Below are 14,541 nucleotides of genomic sequence, written 5' to 3'. Positions count from 1 at the left end.
TTACATTTTCATATCAGATTTTCATTTTCATATTGATTATACAATTTAACATCCTTTTTTTCATATGTCAGAGAAAGTAATGGAGGTACTGCAGTTTTTCTAGGTGTATCTGGAATAGTTAATATAGTGGAGCCCCTCCCCCACATGCTGCTGAGCAGAATGTTAACAAATCTGAATAATTCAGGTGTTTATAAATGTTAGAGTAACCAGGGTTTTAACCGTATGGTATATAGAGTAGCAAGGCAACCACCTCCTGCTGCTGCGCACTACTGGTTAGCTGCTAGTGGCTAGTAAACCGTTGCTTGCTTGCTTTGAAAACTATCCATTACTCTTATAAAGGCAAAGTGGCTTTAAAACTAAGGTAAATAGATAGTAAAAAAAAACGTTATAATAACTGTATGAGCGAATATATTATAATAGAAGCAGTAGGAATATTTCTTGCTTTCTGGTTAAAATTGCGTCTTCAGATTATGTTATTAAGTTAAGTACAGTATTTGTTGGCTTTCACATTCCGAGCGTTAAAAATTCCTGCTTTAGATACCACAATAATATTCAACCTGTCAAAATGGTGTCTCACTGCTGAAGATGTCCAAACCTCACACAGATGAGGGCCAAGCTGATAAAAATAAAACAAAGAGCGTGTGGATGCCCAGATGAAAAGAAGAGGAGTGAAGAAATGATGAATTTATTGCAATTATTATGATTATACCAAGTCATATGGTATGGCATGGTATGGTATTATTATCGTCATTGAAATGTTTTTCCACAAAAGTAAAAATTGCATTTTTTAGATTGTCTAATACTGCTGAGCGGCAGTTTGCATTTCTCACAGACTAGATGTGTCCCTGAAGAGTGAAATTATCCGAGTATGGGACACTCAGCTGATTAGATGATGGATCTTTACTCAAAGTTGAGAAAGTGGAAATATTACTTTTGACTAACTAAAACTAATGATTGCAAAAAGGCTGATTTATTTTGTTTCTGATTTTAGATGCCATATCAACGGGCAAAATGACATTTTGGTGGAAAAAGTCAAATTTCTAAAATGAAGATCAAAAAAACAACCTCAGTTTTTCATGAAGCCACCATACATAGCAAAGATTTGGAGAAACAGTTACTTGTTTTGGACATGCTCAGTATTGCTATCTGGGCTTAAAATAACAAGAACATTATCTTTTGGGTTGACACTTTTTTGTTCAATTGATCCCACGTACACCTGATTCTTTTCATGAAGTCCTTTACATGGAGAAAAATTATCCGCTGGTGAGGTTAACTGTTTTAGGAGGAAACTTTAGGTAATGTTAAAGAAAGAGCGAGCTACTATTCTAAGGATGTCTTTTACGTCTTTTAGAGGGCATCAACAAATATTAGGTGTAGTGTACTTGCCTCCCTTATCCATGAGTCAGCAAAACCGTTCACTTGCTAACCAGGCAAAAGATTAATTCTGCCCAAGATGTTGACATTTTAACGGCCGCCATGTTTAGTTCAGAGTGTTCTTCATTGCTATAAACATTTTCTTTAAGAAAATAATTAAATATTTTTTTTGTAAATGATTTATTTGAGCCAATGAAGAAACATCTCGGGTTATATCAGACCCATTGGATGTATTTTGCCCCTGTGTGTTCCAGGTCAAAGGACCAGTAGGGGCGTTCCTACAGTTTGTCATTACGTTCCTGATAACTGAGCCTCAGAACTTAATATGACGACAGATACCAAATAAAAGACAATTCACATTTGAGATTGAGGCAAATCTGTCAAATCCCGCCTGATTTGACAGATATTGCAACTGGGCTTTCCTCTGACCAGTTTAATGGAGCGATAAAATAAAAAAAGGGTTGACAAGTGTTTCTTAAAATACATTCTCACCACAGTCCTGTCCAACGGTTTATGAGGCAGCAAGGACTCCGCGACCTGCGCCGCTCCGTGGATGAGGTCCGGCGTACGAGGCTGAGGGCAGGAGGGCACATTGACCCCCACAAATTCCCCACCCGGCAGCCCCGCCTGAGAGCAGCCACACTGCACGTCGTGATCCAGCTTCCTTCCTGAGATCAGGTAGGTTTTCATTCCTGACGGGAAAGAAAAGATGGAAAATATTCCTTCGTTAGGAGTCCATAATTAAATAATCATTTACTCTGACAGAAAACAAAAAAAAAATCTGCAACACACAAACAGTAATGTTAAATATGCATAAAAATGCATCATACTGATGACTTGGTATGCATCATATCAAGACTACATTCTGAGCAAACTGCATCATGAGTGCTTTCTTAGTGGATATCTCACCAAAATTTCATTATGTTGACATAATGACAGTAATGACTCTTGATTCTAAATGCCAATACATCAAAAAATATGATGGTCAGATATTAAACGCCCCCAGAGAAGTTCTAGATAAATTGGTTCAAAATGCACAAAGTGAAGTTAACGCCACAGACCCCATGTTCCTGTTGATGTCTCTAAGCAAAAGAGAACATAACAGCAGTAACAATTTGAATTGCAGCTTTCAGATCTGCCACAACATTTGATATTTGTCGTTTATTGGATTTATTTTTATAGTGGAACCAGAATGGGACTCAATGAGAAATGAATACCACACCTTCCGGAGTGTTTGAATATTTTTGCATGCGGTTAAAAGCTTTAAGCCACTTTTGAGTGGCTGATGAGGCACGTGTGACCCTGGAGCTACAGCTGCAAACCCTTCGCCTAAGGCTATAAAACTATTCGAAACAAGCAGGGCAGCATTGTGTATGCAGACTTAAAGTAGAAACTAACCCAACCACATAAATGTCATGCATGTGAGACCCTTTTAGGGGCCGTAGCACGGCTCGGACAGAAAAGCCACGCTTTATTAAGCAAAGGAAAAGATCATTAAAGAGCATCTCAGGTACTTCTCCTTGGGTGGTGTCTCCTCACAACCATTCACACTTTCAACCATGTGACCAAAACATCTCACATCTTGGTCAGACGGGTTAGCAACTCACAGGTGACACCAACCGGACTGACACAGAATGTGGGTCAGAGAGACACGTTAAAGACACAAACCTGAGACTCAACATCAGTGGGTTAGATACAGAAACAGAAAAGTCTTTCCCACTTGCAATGTGGGATGCGTTATCCGTGGAAGAAGGCTTCAAAGTTGGCTTTTTAAAAGCCACTGTCAGACTGCTCGACGTCTTACTATGTGTGCCGGTGTTACGTGAGTCTGAAGTTGAGGAAATGAAGGTACATTTTGTCCCTGAATTATGCATGCGGCTATTGATGCACTTCCTGTGGCTTAGCGTGTGTACACTGAGAAATCGGAGGTGTAGTTCTCAGTGTTCTGCCATGCTAAGAGCAGGTACCTCACCTTTCCATGACATCACCATCTCTTTTTCTCATATCAAAAGCATTAACTGGGCATCTGCGAATGAAATATCAATGCTCTGTGGGAGCCCTAACAAGGTCAGATAACCAGTCAATTTAACAAGATAGTAAATGATGTCTGAGATATCAGTTTCAGTTTGAAGCATCCAGACCCCCTAGGCGAGTGAACCATCTGCGTAGCATAGCATGAGGTTTAGCGATGTTTGCTGTGATGTTTATGGAGTCACAATTGTTTTTTTCTTTTTATGCTTTCCTGATTTTCGATACTTCCCAAAAATCCTTGCCATGTTGTGTATGCTAAGGGTCAAACGTGACCTAGGAGCTAGAGGTCCACCGATACATTGGCCAGCCGATATTTTGGGTCAATATCTGTGATTTTTCCCTGTATCGTCATTGGCCGATATGCGGAACCATTATCTAAAAACTCACGTCTGGTCGTGTTCAAGTGTTCGTTCCAATGGAGAATCATGTACGCCCATGAAAATAAATACCAATCACTACCAATATGGGCACAGTATGTAACTTTACATAAAATAATATCCATACACTGCAGCAATGATCTGTGTTTTTTCTCCTCCTTCTCCCCACTGAGCTAAAGAAGCGCTGTTCTCACTGTGACACGTTCATTGAGCGTGATGCAGGTTTTTTTTCAGGTGCATCTTTCAAACTGAAGTTAAAGCTTAATATTAGCTGCTTTAAACACAACTTTTGAGTCTTCTGTAACATTTGTTATCATTGTGCCATTTTTATCATGTAACTGGTGGAAGAAAAAGCAATATCGGCTTCGAGAATCTGCTCCAGAGAAATCGGCGGCACGTACCTATCGGTATCGTGTTAGATTGATGTCAAAATAATCGTCATCGACCTTAGAAAACATGTATCGGTCGATCTCTTCTTGGAGCATTATTATCTCAATTTCTCATGTCTGCCAACACCAATTATAAGAATTGTAGAAATATTGAAATGAAGTATTAGATAAAAGTTCTACCCACTACAGGTTCAAATCTGATTGAAAAAAATAACACCAAAACTGACTATTCTGGAGAGGTTTTCTAAAGGGTATATCCATGTGTTATAAAACACCTCTATGTATGAACATTAAAAGGCTGTAACTCCTGAATCCATCACATATAAACATACAGCAAACTATAAGTCCAAAAGGTGGCAAAAGAAGGTCTTGCACCACTTCACACAGGTAGCAAAGCACCTCTTCATCCCCCAAAAGCTCCCCACGGTGTGTTCAAAGACATTTATTTTCCTATTTTAATACTTTATTTCCCCTATAGCCCATAGATGCACATAAAAGTTTCCATTTACTGATATAGGATAAAATACTAGGTCTTCCTCTGCTGATTTAGCCAACAATAATGAGCCCTGTTTGGTCCTCTCCTCTGAAAAGATACTCTCCCTTCTCCGCCTGCCCTAATCAAGGGTTTAGCTACTCTTAGCAAAACATTTTGCTTGGTAAAACACATTGAAAGTAGTGCTGTAATGGTAGATACAAAATTAAGCACCGAGGGTGCAAAAAGAAAAATGCAGCTTACTGCATTGGTGTTGAAGCCAGTTTTGAGTTCAGCTCCATGTCTAGCATAATGGGTACACGGCTGTAGCATCGGAGTCAGCATTGCAGATGATAGGCCAGAGCTGTATGCGTGAGATTGGGTGGGACTAGTATCACATGAGCCGACACAAGGTGGATGTGACCGGTCTGGAGAAACCATAGGTTGACGCAGACGGTCGAAATAGGTGTCAATAAAAAAAACCCGGAAAAGAACAAAACAAAAAAGATGTTTGGGCATTTTGGCTTAACACGTTGAATATCCCCGATTTGAACTATTATTTATTATTTTGTTTTCATATGATAAGGTTTTGAAAGCAAACTGAAGTACTTCAAGCCCCTCTGCGGTCCATCGGACCCTTGAGGGGTTTCAAAGGGGTTCATTCGTTAGTCACATCACCTGAGCAATTTTACCAAATTTAGACATTTTAAAATTTTCAATGATGCTGCATTTGGTGCCATTTTCTTTTGTCTGCCTTAAAGATAGATGTTTTTGTTCAATTCAGTTTTATTTATATAGAGCCAGTTCACAACACACGTCATCTCAAGGCACTATACAAAGTCAAATTCAATCAAATCATACAGATTAGTCAAAAAGTTTCCCATGTAAGAAAATCCTGCGGATCGCATTCAGTCTTGAAAAGCAGCATTCACTCCTCCTCAAAGAGCGTAGAGCCAAAGGGACAGTCGCCTGCATTGTCAATGGCTTTGCAGCAATCCCTCATACGGGGCATGCATGAAGCGACAGTGGAGAGAAAAACTCGCCTTCAACAGGAAGGAAAATCTCCAGCAGAACCAGGCTCGGTGTGAAAGGGCCATCTGTAGTCAATACTTTTATTTTATTTTATCCAGGACGTAGTTAAAACATAGCTTGATATCATCAGAACTCCTCCACAAAGTGTCTCCAAGTTATGGTCGGCAGGCTCTAGAGATTAATTTGTCACTATGAGCCAAGGCAAGGTGAGAGATAAGAGTCCATTGTAAATGTCCTAAAAAGATATGTCAATAAAAACTCGCAAGTGTACTTTTATTACCCTCTGTGTGCAACAAAAAGACATATTCTACCAGCTTGCATTCACTGCTGTTGCTTTGCCGAGCCGTGTGATCAATGATTTACAGTCAATGACCAAAAGATTCGGGACCAACCAAAGTTTGAACTTGATTGTCGGAGGCTCCTGGACCTGCCTTTAACACTATGCTCCACTTGTTTTAATGAGATCTTATTGCTCTTGACCTTACCAAATGGTACAGAGCACAAACAACCAACAAAGAACAAAACATAGGAATTAAAGGAAATCTCCAATTTCATCAAGAGTACCCACTTAAAGACTGAAGGGAGAGAGTACTACCTGGGCAAGTACCTTTTTCTGTAATGAACCAGTCTTACAGTGGCAGACTTGACTAAGGCACTTGTCCCCAATCCAACCCTTATAACACAATGTTCAGATTCTGTTTTTCCTATCTTTCCATCTGTATCTCCAAGGATCTTTGTAATGGTATCAATTCCCTGTATTGAGGCCTGCTCTAAACTTGGCAGCTCCTTGATAGTTTGAAAACCAGCTGCTGATCAGTTTGTGAATCAAACAGATAAGATAAGAAGCTCCTTTATTATTACAGTCACAAACTAAATCAGTAATAAAAAAGAGCTAATCTAATGTAAAGTTAGTTCTAATGAAACAAACAATGAAGGTATCAGAAAGACCATATATATATATATATATATATATATATATATATATATATATATATATATATATATATATATACACACACACACACAGATATATATACATGACATCATGGCATATTCAGGTGAAAATGAATAGAGATATTCAAGTTAAACAGAGGAATGCAACTGATTTACATGACAATGTGAAAAAATATCAAATATGTGTAATTGTACAAGCAACACTCAGAGTAGCAAAAACTTGTGTGAATAGACATCCAGCATCTGAGAGACAGTATAAATGATTCAAGATCACAACAAACTCAATACGAGCAGCAGAGATTATAAAGTCTAACTGCAGCTGGGATAAACAACCTGCGGAAGCGCTCTATTGAGCACCTGGGATATAGCAGTATGTCACTAAAACTGAAAAAGTTCTGTCCAAATGGGAAAAGCCTTTTCTAGATAATACTGCAGCACAAGAAAGGCCTTGAATATAACTTTTTTTTATTATGTTAAAATATATACTGCCGTGGCTCAGTTTATGATTGATTCCTGTGTGTTTTACATTTTAGAATTTTAACTACACCTCATTTGCTTTATTTAACCAGGTTTGTCCCCTTACAGATCTCGTTTTGCACAGTAACACTGGCCAAGACAGCAACAACCCAGTTCAAAGATCACAAAAGAGAGTAGCAAATAACAGAAAAATTGCATAACGGCAAATTTAGAAACACTTGCAGACAGTTAGACTAAGCTCCAGAGCTTTCACCAGGGGCTCTATCCTGGCACGTGTCAGTTCCCTACAATCACTCTGGCTTCCTCCCATAGTCCAAAAAAACTTGACTGTTTGATTACTTGGTCTCTCTAAATTTCGTTTTTCCTATGTGCTGCCGTGTGAAGCACTGGTAACCTGTCCAAGGTATACCCTCCTTCTCAGCCAATGACATGAAGACCTCCGATCCCTGCACAGTTGGAAGGACAAGTGGGGATAACATAGCACAATGAATGAAGTTTTATCATGACAGATACAATCCACTCTAAACACTGGATGTGTAAATGACCCAACTACAAAAACAAGCTAAATATACAGAAACGATAAACCCACCAGCTGTAGTTATGGTGTTTTAGCAGGCAGAAAAGCTATGCAATGGATTCAAGTTAAAGAAACCTACAAAGAATAAAAGATCGAGATCGCTGTGGCCTTTAGATTGCATATATTTCCAAAAGGGGTTCTACTTTCATCAGGCAGCCGCGGTGATGCAGACACATGCTGACAAGCAGACAGTAATGCAACACTGGGTGTTTCACCAACGATGTTTGCATATCAGCCCATGGCTCTGGCCTGTTCACACTAGTGTAGAGCCAACAAGGAAATACACAAACATAAGATTAGAGAGGTGGCTCGTAGCCAGCTGCTATCAGCCTGTCCAAACACACAGTAACCCGGCTAGCTGGCCTCGGCTAACACATCTGGCCCTGACAGCTTAGAGACAACCGGAGGAGCATCAGGAGCCTATAATGCAACCTTGATAAAAAATACGAGATTTATTAATCTCAGTTCATTGTTCTTACTTTCAATCATTATCTGCTATGTTCTGAACAGCTCAAATTCAGTTTTGTAGCGAAATGGCATATTAGGGCTAATAAAACCAATTTTTAAAGAAGAAATATCATGTTGTTGCCAACATGGGGTTAGACAGTAATCCGACAGACAGTCACTGACACCCTTGACAAGGACAGAAAACCATGATAGGTCTTTTCTGAATATTCTGGCTGTTTAGTGGAAGAAAAACTGTGGTAGAAAATGAAGAGTGACCTGCAGGGCAGTGAGTTGACAGTGACAGTGTGTGTTGGTTTTGAACATAGTTGGAAATCCTCTCAATCAACTTTATAAACAGCTGCCAAGGGACAAACAGCACTGTGACAATAAAAGCAGAACACCCAGACTGCTTCCCAGCCTCCTTTGTCGAGCTGTTACAATACAAATCTGCTTTTAAGATTATGCACCTTGCATTACTGTGTCCCATATTCCACATACAACACAGAGAGGCAGGTTGCCTAAATGTGCCAGGCCAGCTTTGCTCAACAAACATTATATCTGGAGACAGTATCCTGATCGCTTGATTGGCTTTATTAAACAGGAGTTACATCTGGAATCCAAAGTAGCCAGGTCGCATTAATAAAATGCGTTTGTATGACCTCAAATCATTTGATTTTTTTTCTTCTGCACAAGGCGCACGAGCGTGAACGTGTGCTTGTGTCCGTATGTGCAGAGCAGGCGTGCATGCTAGCTTGTCAACTAGAATTGTGAAGACGTTACAGCGATGAGAAGAGTAGTAACCTTGCAGCACTCGGCGCTGAAGAGCGACGAGGGGAGCCGCAGTAGCCTCGAACACCAACACACCAACGGGGCGTAGCGCTAGCAGGGCGCTCATTTTCCCCCAAGGTAATGAAATGACAAAACATTTAAGTATTTTACAGTCAAAGTAAGGATGGATTAGGGTGACCAGGCGTCCAGCTATAGGCCAGACAGTCCGCATTTTCAATGCCCTGTCCGGGCATCCGGTGCAGCATCAAGCCGGACGCGTATTTTTCCTCCTTTTTGAAGCACCAGGCTTGATGAGCGGATTCTTTTCATCTTTGCTGGGCTGCAGTACATTATCCAATCATAGACCATAAAAAATGCATCCAACCCAGTAATATATCCGGTCTAACAAATGATTGGCTAAGAGCAGTGCCGGTGTCTGATGAATATCTTCTTGCCGTTGGTTAAAAAAGTAAACAAGGGTCCACATGCTGCTACGTCATACGACATCGACGGAAAGTTAGCATCATGCCAGAACGCAAAACCTGAGTTAATTCTGAATGGACTAAAGAGCATGAATTTATAAGGAAAAGTAGTCAAGACTCGTTCCATGACTTCTGCACAGTGTCGATGCAATTTCGACGTAAGCAGTCAGGGTAAAGCTGCAACTGAACGGCGTGCGAGTACGAATAAACATAAAAGTAATAAACGTGCGGCAGGTAAAGGGATGTAGCTGCTACATGAATGCGGAGTTTCCTTACAGAGAGGTCTGCTGCACACACAGGCACTGAAGACAAGTCCCCAAAAGACTGAAGCACTTTAGAAATGCTATACTTTTGAGCACTTCAATGTGTTTTTTTTTAAAACAATCTGTTCTTTAAAATAACAGGTTATTTAGGCTTTTTTAGAGCATTTTGTTATTATGTATGTTACCCGTTAATTGATTTTCCACATTTAATTCCACACGTTATGCTTTGTGGCACTCTGCACTTAAAAACTTTGACTATTTGAACACCACAATGTATTGAATAAATGCAAATAGCACAAACCAAAATTTTTTCACTTTTCATTAATATTTTTTCCTATACAGCTACATCAACATCCTTAAACCACTCAAAACTGTACTATAAATAAGAGTATACCAGAGTCCTATGTGGAGCGTAGTAATTTATTGATATGCCACATGTCCTCCTTTTTGGTGTTACGGAAATGGTCGCCCTAGGATGGATCCTTTTCTTTCAGAGTCTTTGCCAGATTCCTCTGATAGTTTTTTTTTAATAATAAAAAAAAAAACAGGAAAATATTAAAAAACGCAGTAATGTTACAGCCTCTGTTGGAGTGAGCGTCGACCACCCCACCTGCGTGTATGTTGAACCTTTGTGCGTCAGTCTGACGCTTGCTGGGTGTAGTCATGTGTTAGTTTGTGTACTACAGAATATCTGCAACATTTTTAGCGAATCAAACCAACACACACGTATCGCATATTTTTCATTCCTCCACCGTCTAGTGCGCGAATACCATTCGAATCTTGAGCAATAACAGAGTAACCTTTAATAAACACGGGACACAAAATGCACAGCTGTATTGGTGCTGACGTTCACCTCATAGATCTCAGTCTATACTCCGGATGATTGCCGGCGGTCGTTACAGTCTAACTAAAGCAACACAGGAAACTGTAGATTTATCAAACTTACCTAATTACCGGAAAAATTTGGATGACTTAGTGCAAAAAGATAATGATTCTAATAGTAATTATAGGTTCATTCATTGTAAACTGCACCGAAAGATGCTCCAGTTTAAGGAATCGACTGTGAAGCCAGTCGGCCTGAACATTAGGCTTTCCTTCAGCGTAAATTATTAAATAAGTGTGCACACTTCCACACAATTCACCCTTGCTCACGTGCAATCCATTAGCTTCTGATAATGTACATTAAAGTAGGCAGGGAGGCGAAAGTCTCCCTGCCTACTTTCATCTTGACCTGAGTTTTTGCTGACCAAGACATGGGCTACAACTGCGTTAGTTTCTGCAAGATGCCAGAAGGGTCTTAGTTAAGCTAAAAAGGACTGAATTTTTGTTTCCAGCAGCTCTAGTCAAAGAATATGACTGGTGAACTGTGTGGCTGCTTGAAAAGTGATATTGAAGACTAGATTTCAAAGGGACATGAATTTAAAATTAAACTTCAATCTAGAATGAGTTACTTTTGATGTATCTATTATGTATATGTGCTTATGGATTTATGACATGCTAAACTCTCTTTTAAGAACATTCTTAAAGGTCTTTGGTCTTTTCTTTATGTCTTTCCTTGGTTTTCCTGTGCAGCAAGAGTTCTGATGAAAATCAACAAGAGGGATCATAGTTCTCCATTTTTAGCTTCCCTTCATCGGCTTCCTGTTAAATCAAGAATAGAATTTAAAGTTCTCCTTCTCACGTATAAAGCCCTTAATAATCAAGCTCCATCATATATCAGAGCTCTGATTACCCCGTATGTTCCTAACAGAGCACTTCGCTCTCAGACTGCAGGTCTGCTGGTGGTTCCTAGAGTCTCTAAAAGTAGAATGGAAGGCAGATCCTTTAGTTATCAGGCTCCTCTCCTGTGGAACCAACTCCCAGTTTTGGTCCATGAGGCAGACACCCTGTCTACTTTTAAGACTAATCTTAAAACTTTCCTTTTTGACTAAGCTTATAGTTAGAGTGGCTCAAGTTACCCTGAGCTACCTCTATAGTTATGCTGCTATAGGTTTAGGCTGCTGGAGGACATCAGGATCTATTTTTCTCACGCTGTTGAGTTCTCCTACTGTTCTCCAATTTGCATCATTTGTTGGCATTTGAACTTTTAACTTTCTGTTCTCTGTCTTTTGCCTTCATAAAAGGTACACCTGGTCTGGCATTCCGTTAGCTGTGACACCATTCAGGAGGGCAGATCATTTTCCATTACCATATAACATAGAAAAGATTCCTGGATCAATGTGTGCTTCTTTGCTTTTTGCGTCTCTGCTCTGTCTTATCTAACCCCCAGTCGGCTCGAGGCAGATGGCCGTTCACAGTGGTTCTGGTTCTGCTGGAGGTTTCTTCCTGTTAAAGGGAAGTTTTCCTCTCCACTGTCACTTCATGCATGCCCAGTATGAGGGATTGCAGCAAAGTTTTGCCAACAACAATGCAGACGGCTGTCCTCTGTGGCTACATGCTCTTTCAGGAGAAAGAGTGACAGATAATCCATTCAAATTAAAAATAGTGTTGATTTATTTTGTCAAAGAGAATTACTTAAGACTGTTTCACGCTACAAAACAGGCGAGAAGGCTGGCAGGTTGTAAACACAGAGACAAGACAGTGGGAAGAGGCAGCACCAAGAGGTCCAGAGATGGTAAAGTAGGAGTAAGAGGGCAGCTGCGCTTTGAAGGCCGTGGTTTTCCAGCATGCCTTTCATAACCCGCATTCTTCATCTATGTCCACTTCAGCTTTTCCTTTATCAGCCATACATTTGTAAAACAAACCTTGACATCTGAGGGACACTTAACAGCTTGACAGAGCAGGCAACAAAAAAGACTTGTCTTTCCAACACTAAAGTCTTTAGTTTACTGAACATTAGTTACTGTACAGCACCTGCGACGCGTTTGCTGGGTATCTCTAGTGTGCCAAGGCCAATATCTGCATGCAGGAATTATCTAATTGGTTTCAGGCAAACTCAGTTTTATTGCATGTGCATCTAGAGAAAAGACTTCTATTCCTTTTATGTTTGCAGACTGAATAAACGTTTTACACACATCGGATTGAAAAGTATTTTGTACATCCCTCTTCACAAAAGCAAAAAAAACGTATTTTTCGCTGCACTCTCCACACTTATTGGAGTGTAAAAGATGTGAAAATAGCTATTAAAGTATATTTCCTTCAGTAGAATAATTCTGAACTTAATTCTTTTTTAAATTCCAACTTTTAATTTGTGTACACTTTTTTTTTTGCGTGGGGAAAAATACAGACTGGGAATAGAGACAGACCCACAGGATCACAGACCCTCCACCGTACTCAGTCTCATCTGAACAAAGCAGACAGATGTATGTTGCAACAGCAAAGATAAATATTAATAATTATTAGACAAAGGCTTTTTTGGCATCTCCCACAAGCACCTGGTTGTCAGGTAAATAACGTTTAATTTTTTTTATGGAGATGTGGTGATTTCCAAAATGGAGCTCTGCTTCAGTTCTCCATCAGTGAGTTTGTCCCTCCCCCGTTCTCCTGTCCTCCTCACTGGAAACGGAGGGAATAAAACGTGGGTCCTGATCCAATCTTGTTTGGCACGATTCCAGTTTTTAAAAAAAATGTCATTGTTAGCATAAACGTAAACATGGGGAACTTTAAGAGAGCTGCTGGGCAATGGCCGGCTCCTGGTATGCAGGTACACCAAGGCTATAAGATGTAATGGCTTGAAAACCCATAAGATTATCCATGATAGCGTTGTGCCAGTTCACCCTTAACAATAAATAGTTCTACATACGGTTCAGACAGATTCAAATCCTTCACCTGTCTGTGTCCTATTGTTCCCGTTTCAGATAAATCGGTTCTTGATTCCGCTGAGATCATTGTGGCCCTCTTCCACTCTAATGTCCGGCTGATGGGAAAGTCCTCCCCCACAAAAGAGATTACAGTGCCATGCTTTCTTTAAAACTAGGTGGCCCTCTCTCATTTTCCACGGCCTGCGGACAAGGGATTGATTTTGGCACGAACGATACCGACTTAAGCTGAAAAACACATGTGATCACTCAAAAGCAAACCTGAACGTAGCTTAACAACATCTTCCCGCAATGCCACATGAGACCTACACGTCACAGCAATGATCAAGGACTGCCGCTGGCTGACATTTCACACCGCTGAATTTCTTTTCTCTGATTCAGCGTGTGCAATTCTGAACAGGGAGCTCTGCCCAACACGTTAGGTATCCATCTGTCATCCATGACTGTAGAGGCAAGTAGGAAACTATACAGACGCACTTCTTTCATGGCACACCAATCGGCCCTGGTGTCAAGGGGTGACGGCATCAGGAGGTTTTGTGCAGCAGCGTTTCTGTGATGCAATAAAGCGTAACATAAAAGCAAAAACAGAAGGATTTGGTTTCGAGGTCACGTACTTTTCATCTGGCAGTATATCAGGTGTCAGCATTAACTGATGACGAACCGATTTCTTAAAGGGGTGTCCCACTTTTTAAGGTAATATTTTCAGCACAACTCTCTGTGACTTTTGGATTCAATCTAGGGAATTGAGGACTAACCCAGAAGAGCTTATAAACAGAAGATCACTACATGCACACATTCATTTACCTGCACTGGAGCAAACGTGAAAAGGTGTGTACTCAAACAAAATCAGCGCAACCGTCGGCGAGAAAAACAAGAGGGAATGAAGAGGAAGTGCAGCTGAGTCGTCACATTCCACGTGTACACTCGAAGACCGTCCAGTTACTAGACACAAACACAGCAGAATAACGCTCCTCTACAAACACTCTCCTAACCCTTCGTTTTAGGCAAGAAACTCACCTTTTTGACTCAAGTCAATAAAGCAGCTGAATAGATCCATTTCAGAACTTACCTAACCTTAATTTGGTCGACAACAACGGGAACTTTTCATCATGGCGAACACAGTATACTGCATCTTCTCTC

The 14,541-nt window shown here is 40.3% G+C and overlaps 1 protein-coding gene across 3 annotated transcripts in view; it reads right to left on the bottom strand.

The window, feature by feature from the left end:
* Positions 1 to 14,541, bottom strand: part of adcy9 (adenylate cyclase 9) — a 49,674-nt gene that overhangs the window by 14,644 nt on the left and 20,489 nt on the right. For all 3 annotated transcript variants that reach the window (XM_021318713.2, XM_021318714.2, XM_012866943.3), the window contains exon 3: positions 1,867 to 2,066. In XM_021318713.2, the coding sequence (XP_021174388.2) occupies positions 1,867 to 2,066 (200 nt within the window). The remainder of the gene's footprint in view (positions 1 to 1,866; positions 2,067 to 14,541) is intronic.

Source organism: Fundulus heteroclitus, chromosome 5 (assembly GCF_011125445.2).
Source record: "Fundulus heteroclitus isolate FHET01 chromosome 5, MU-UCD_Fhet_4.1, whole genome shotgun sequence".
NCBI lineage: Eukaryota > Metazoa > Chordata > Actinopteri > Cyprinodontiformes > Fundulidae > Fundulus > Fundulus heteroclitus.
Note: the sequence above shows the minus strand (reverse complement) of the source record. Positions and strands in the feature narration are given on the sequence as shown.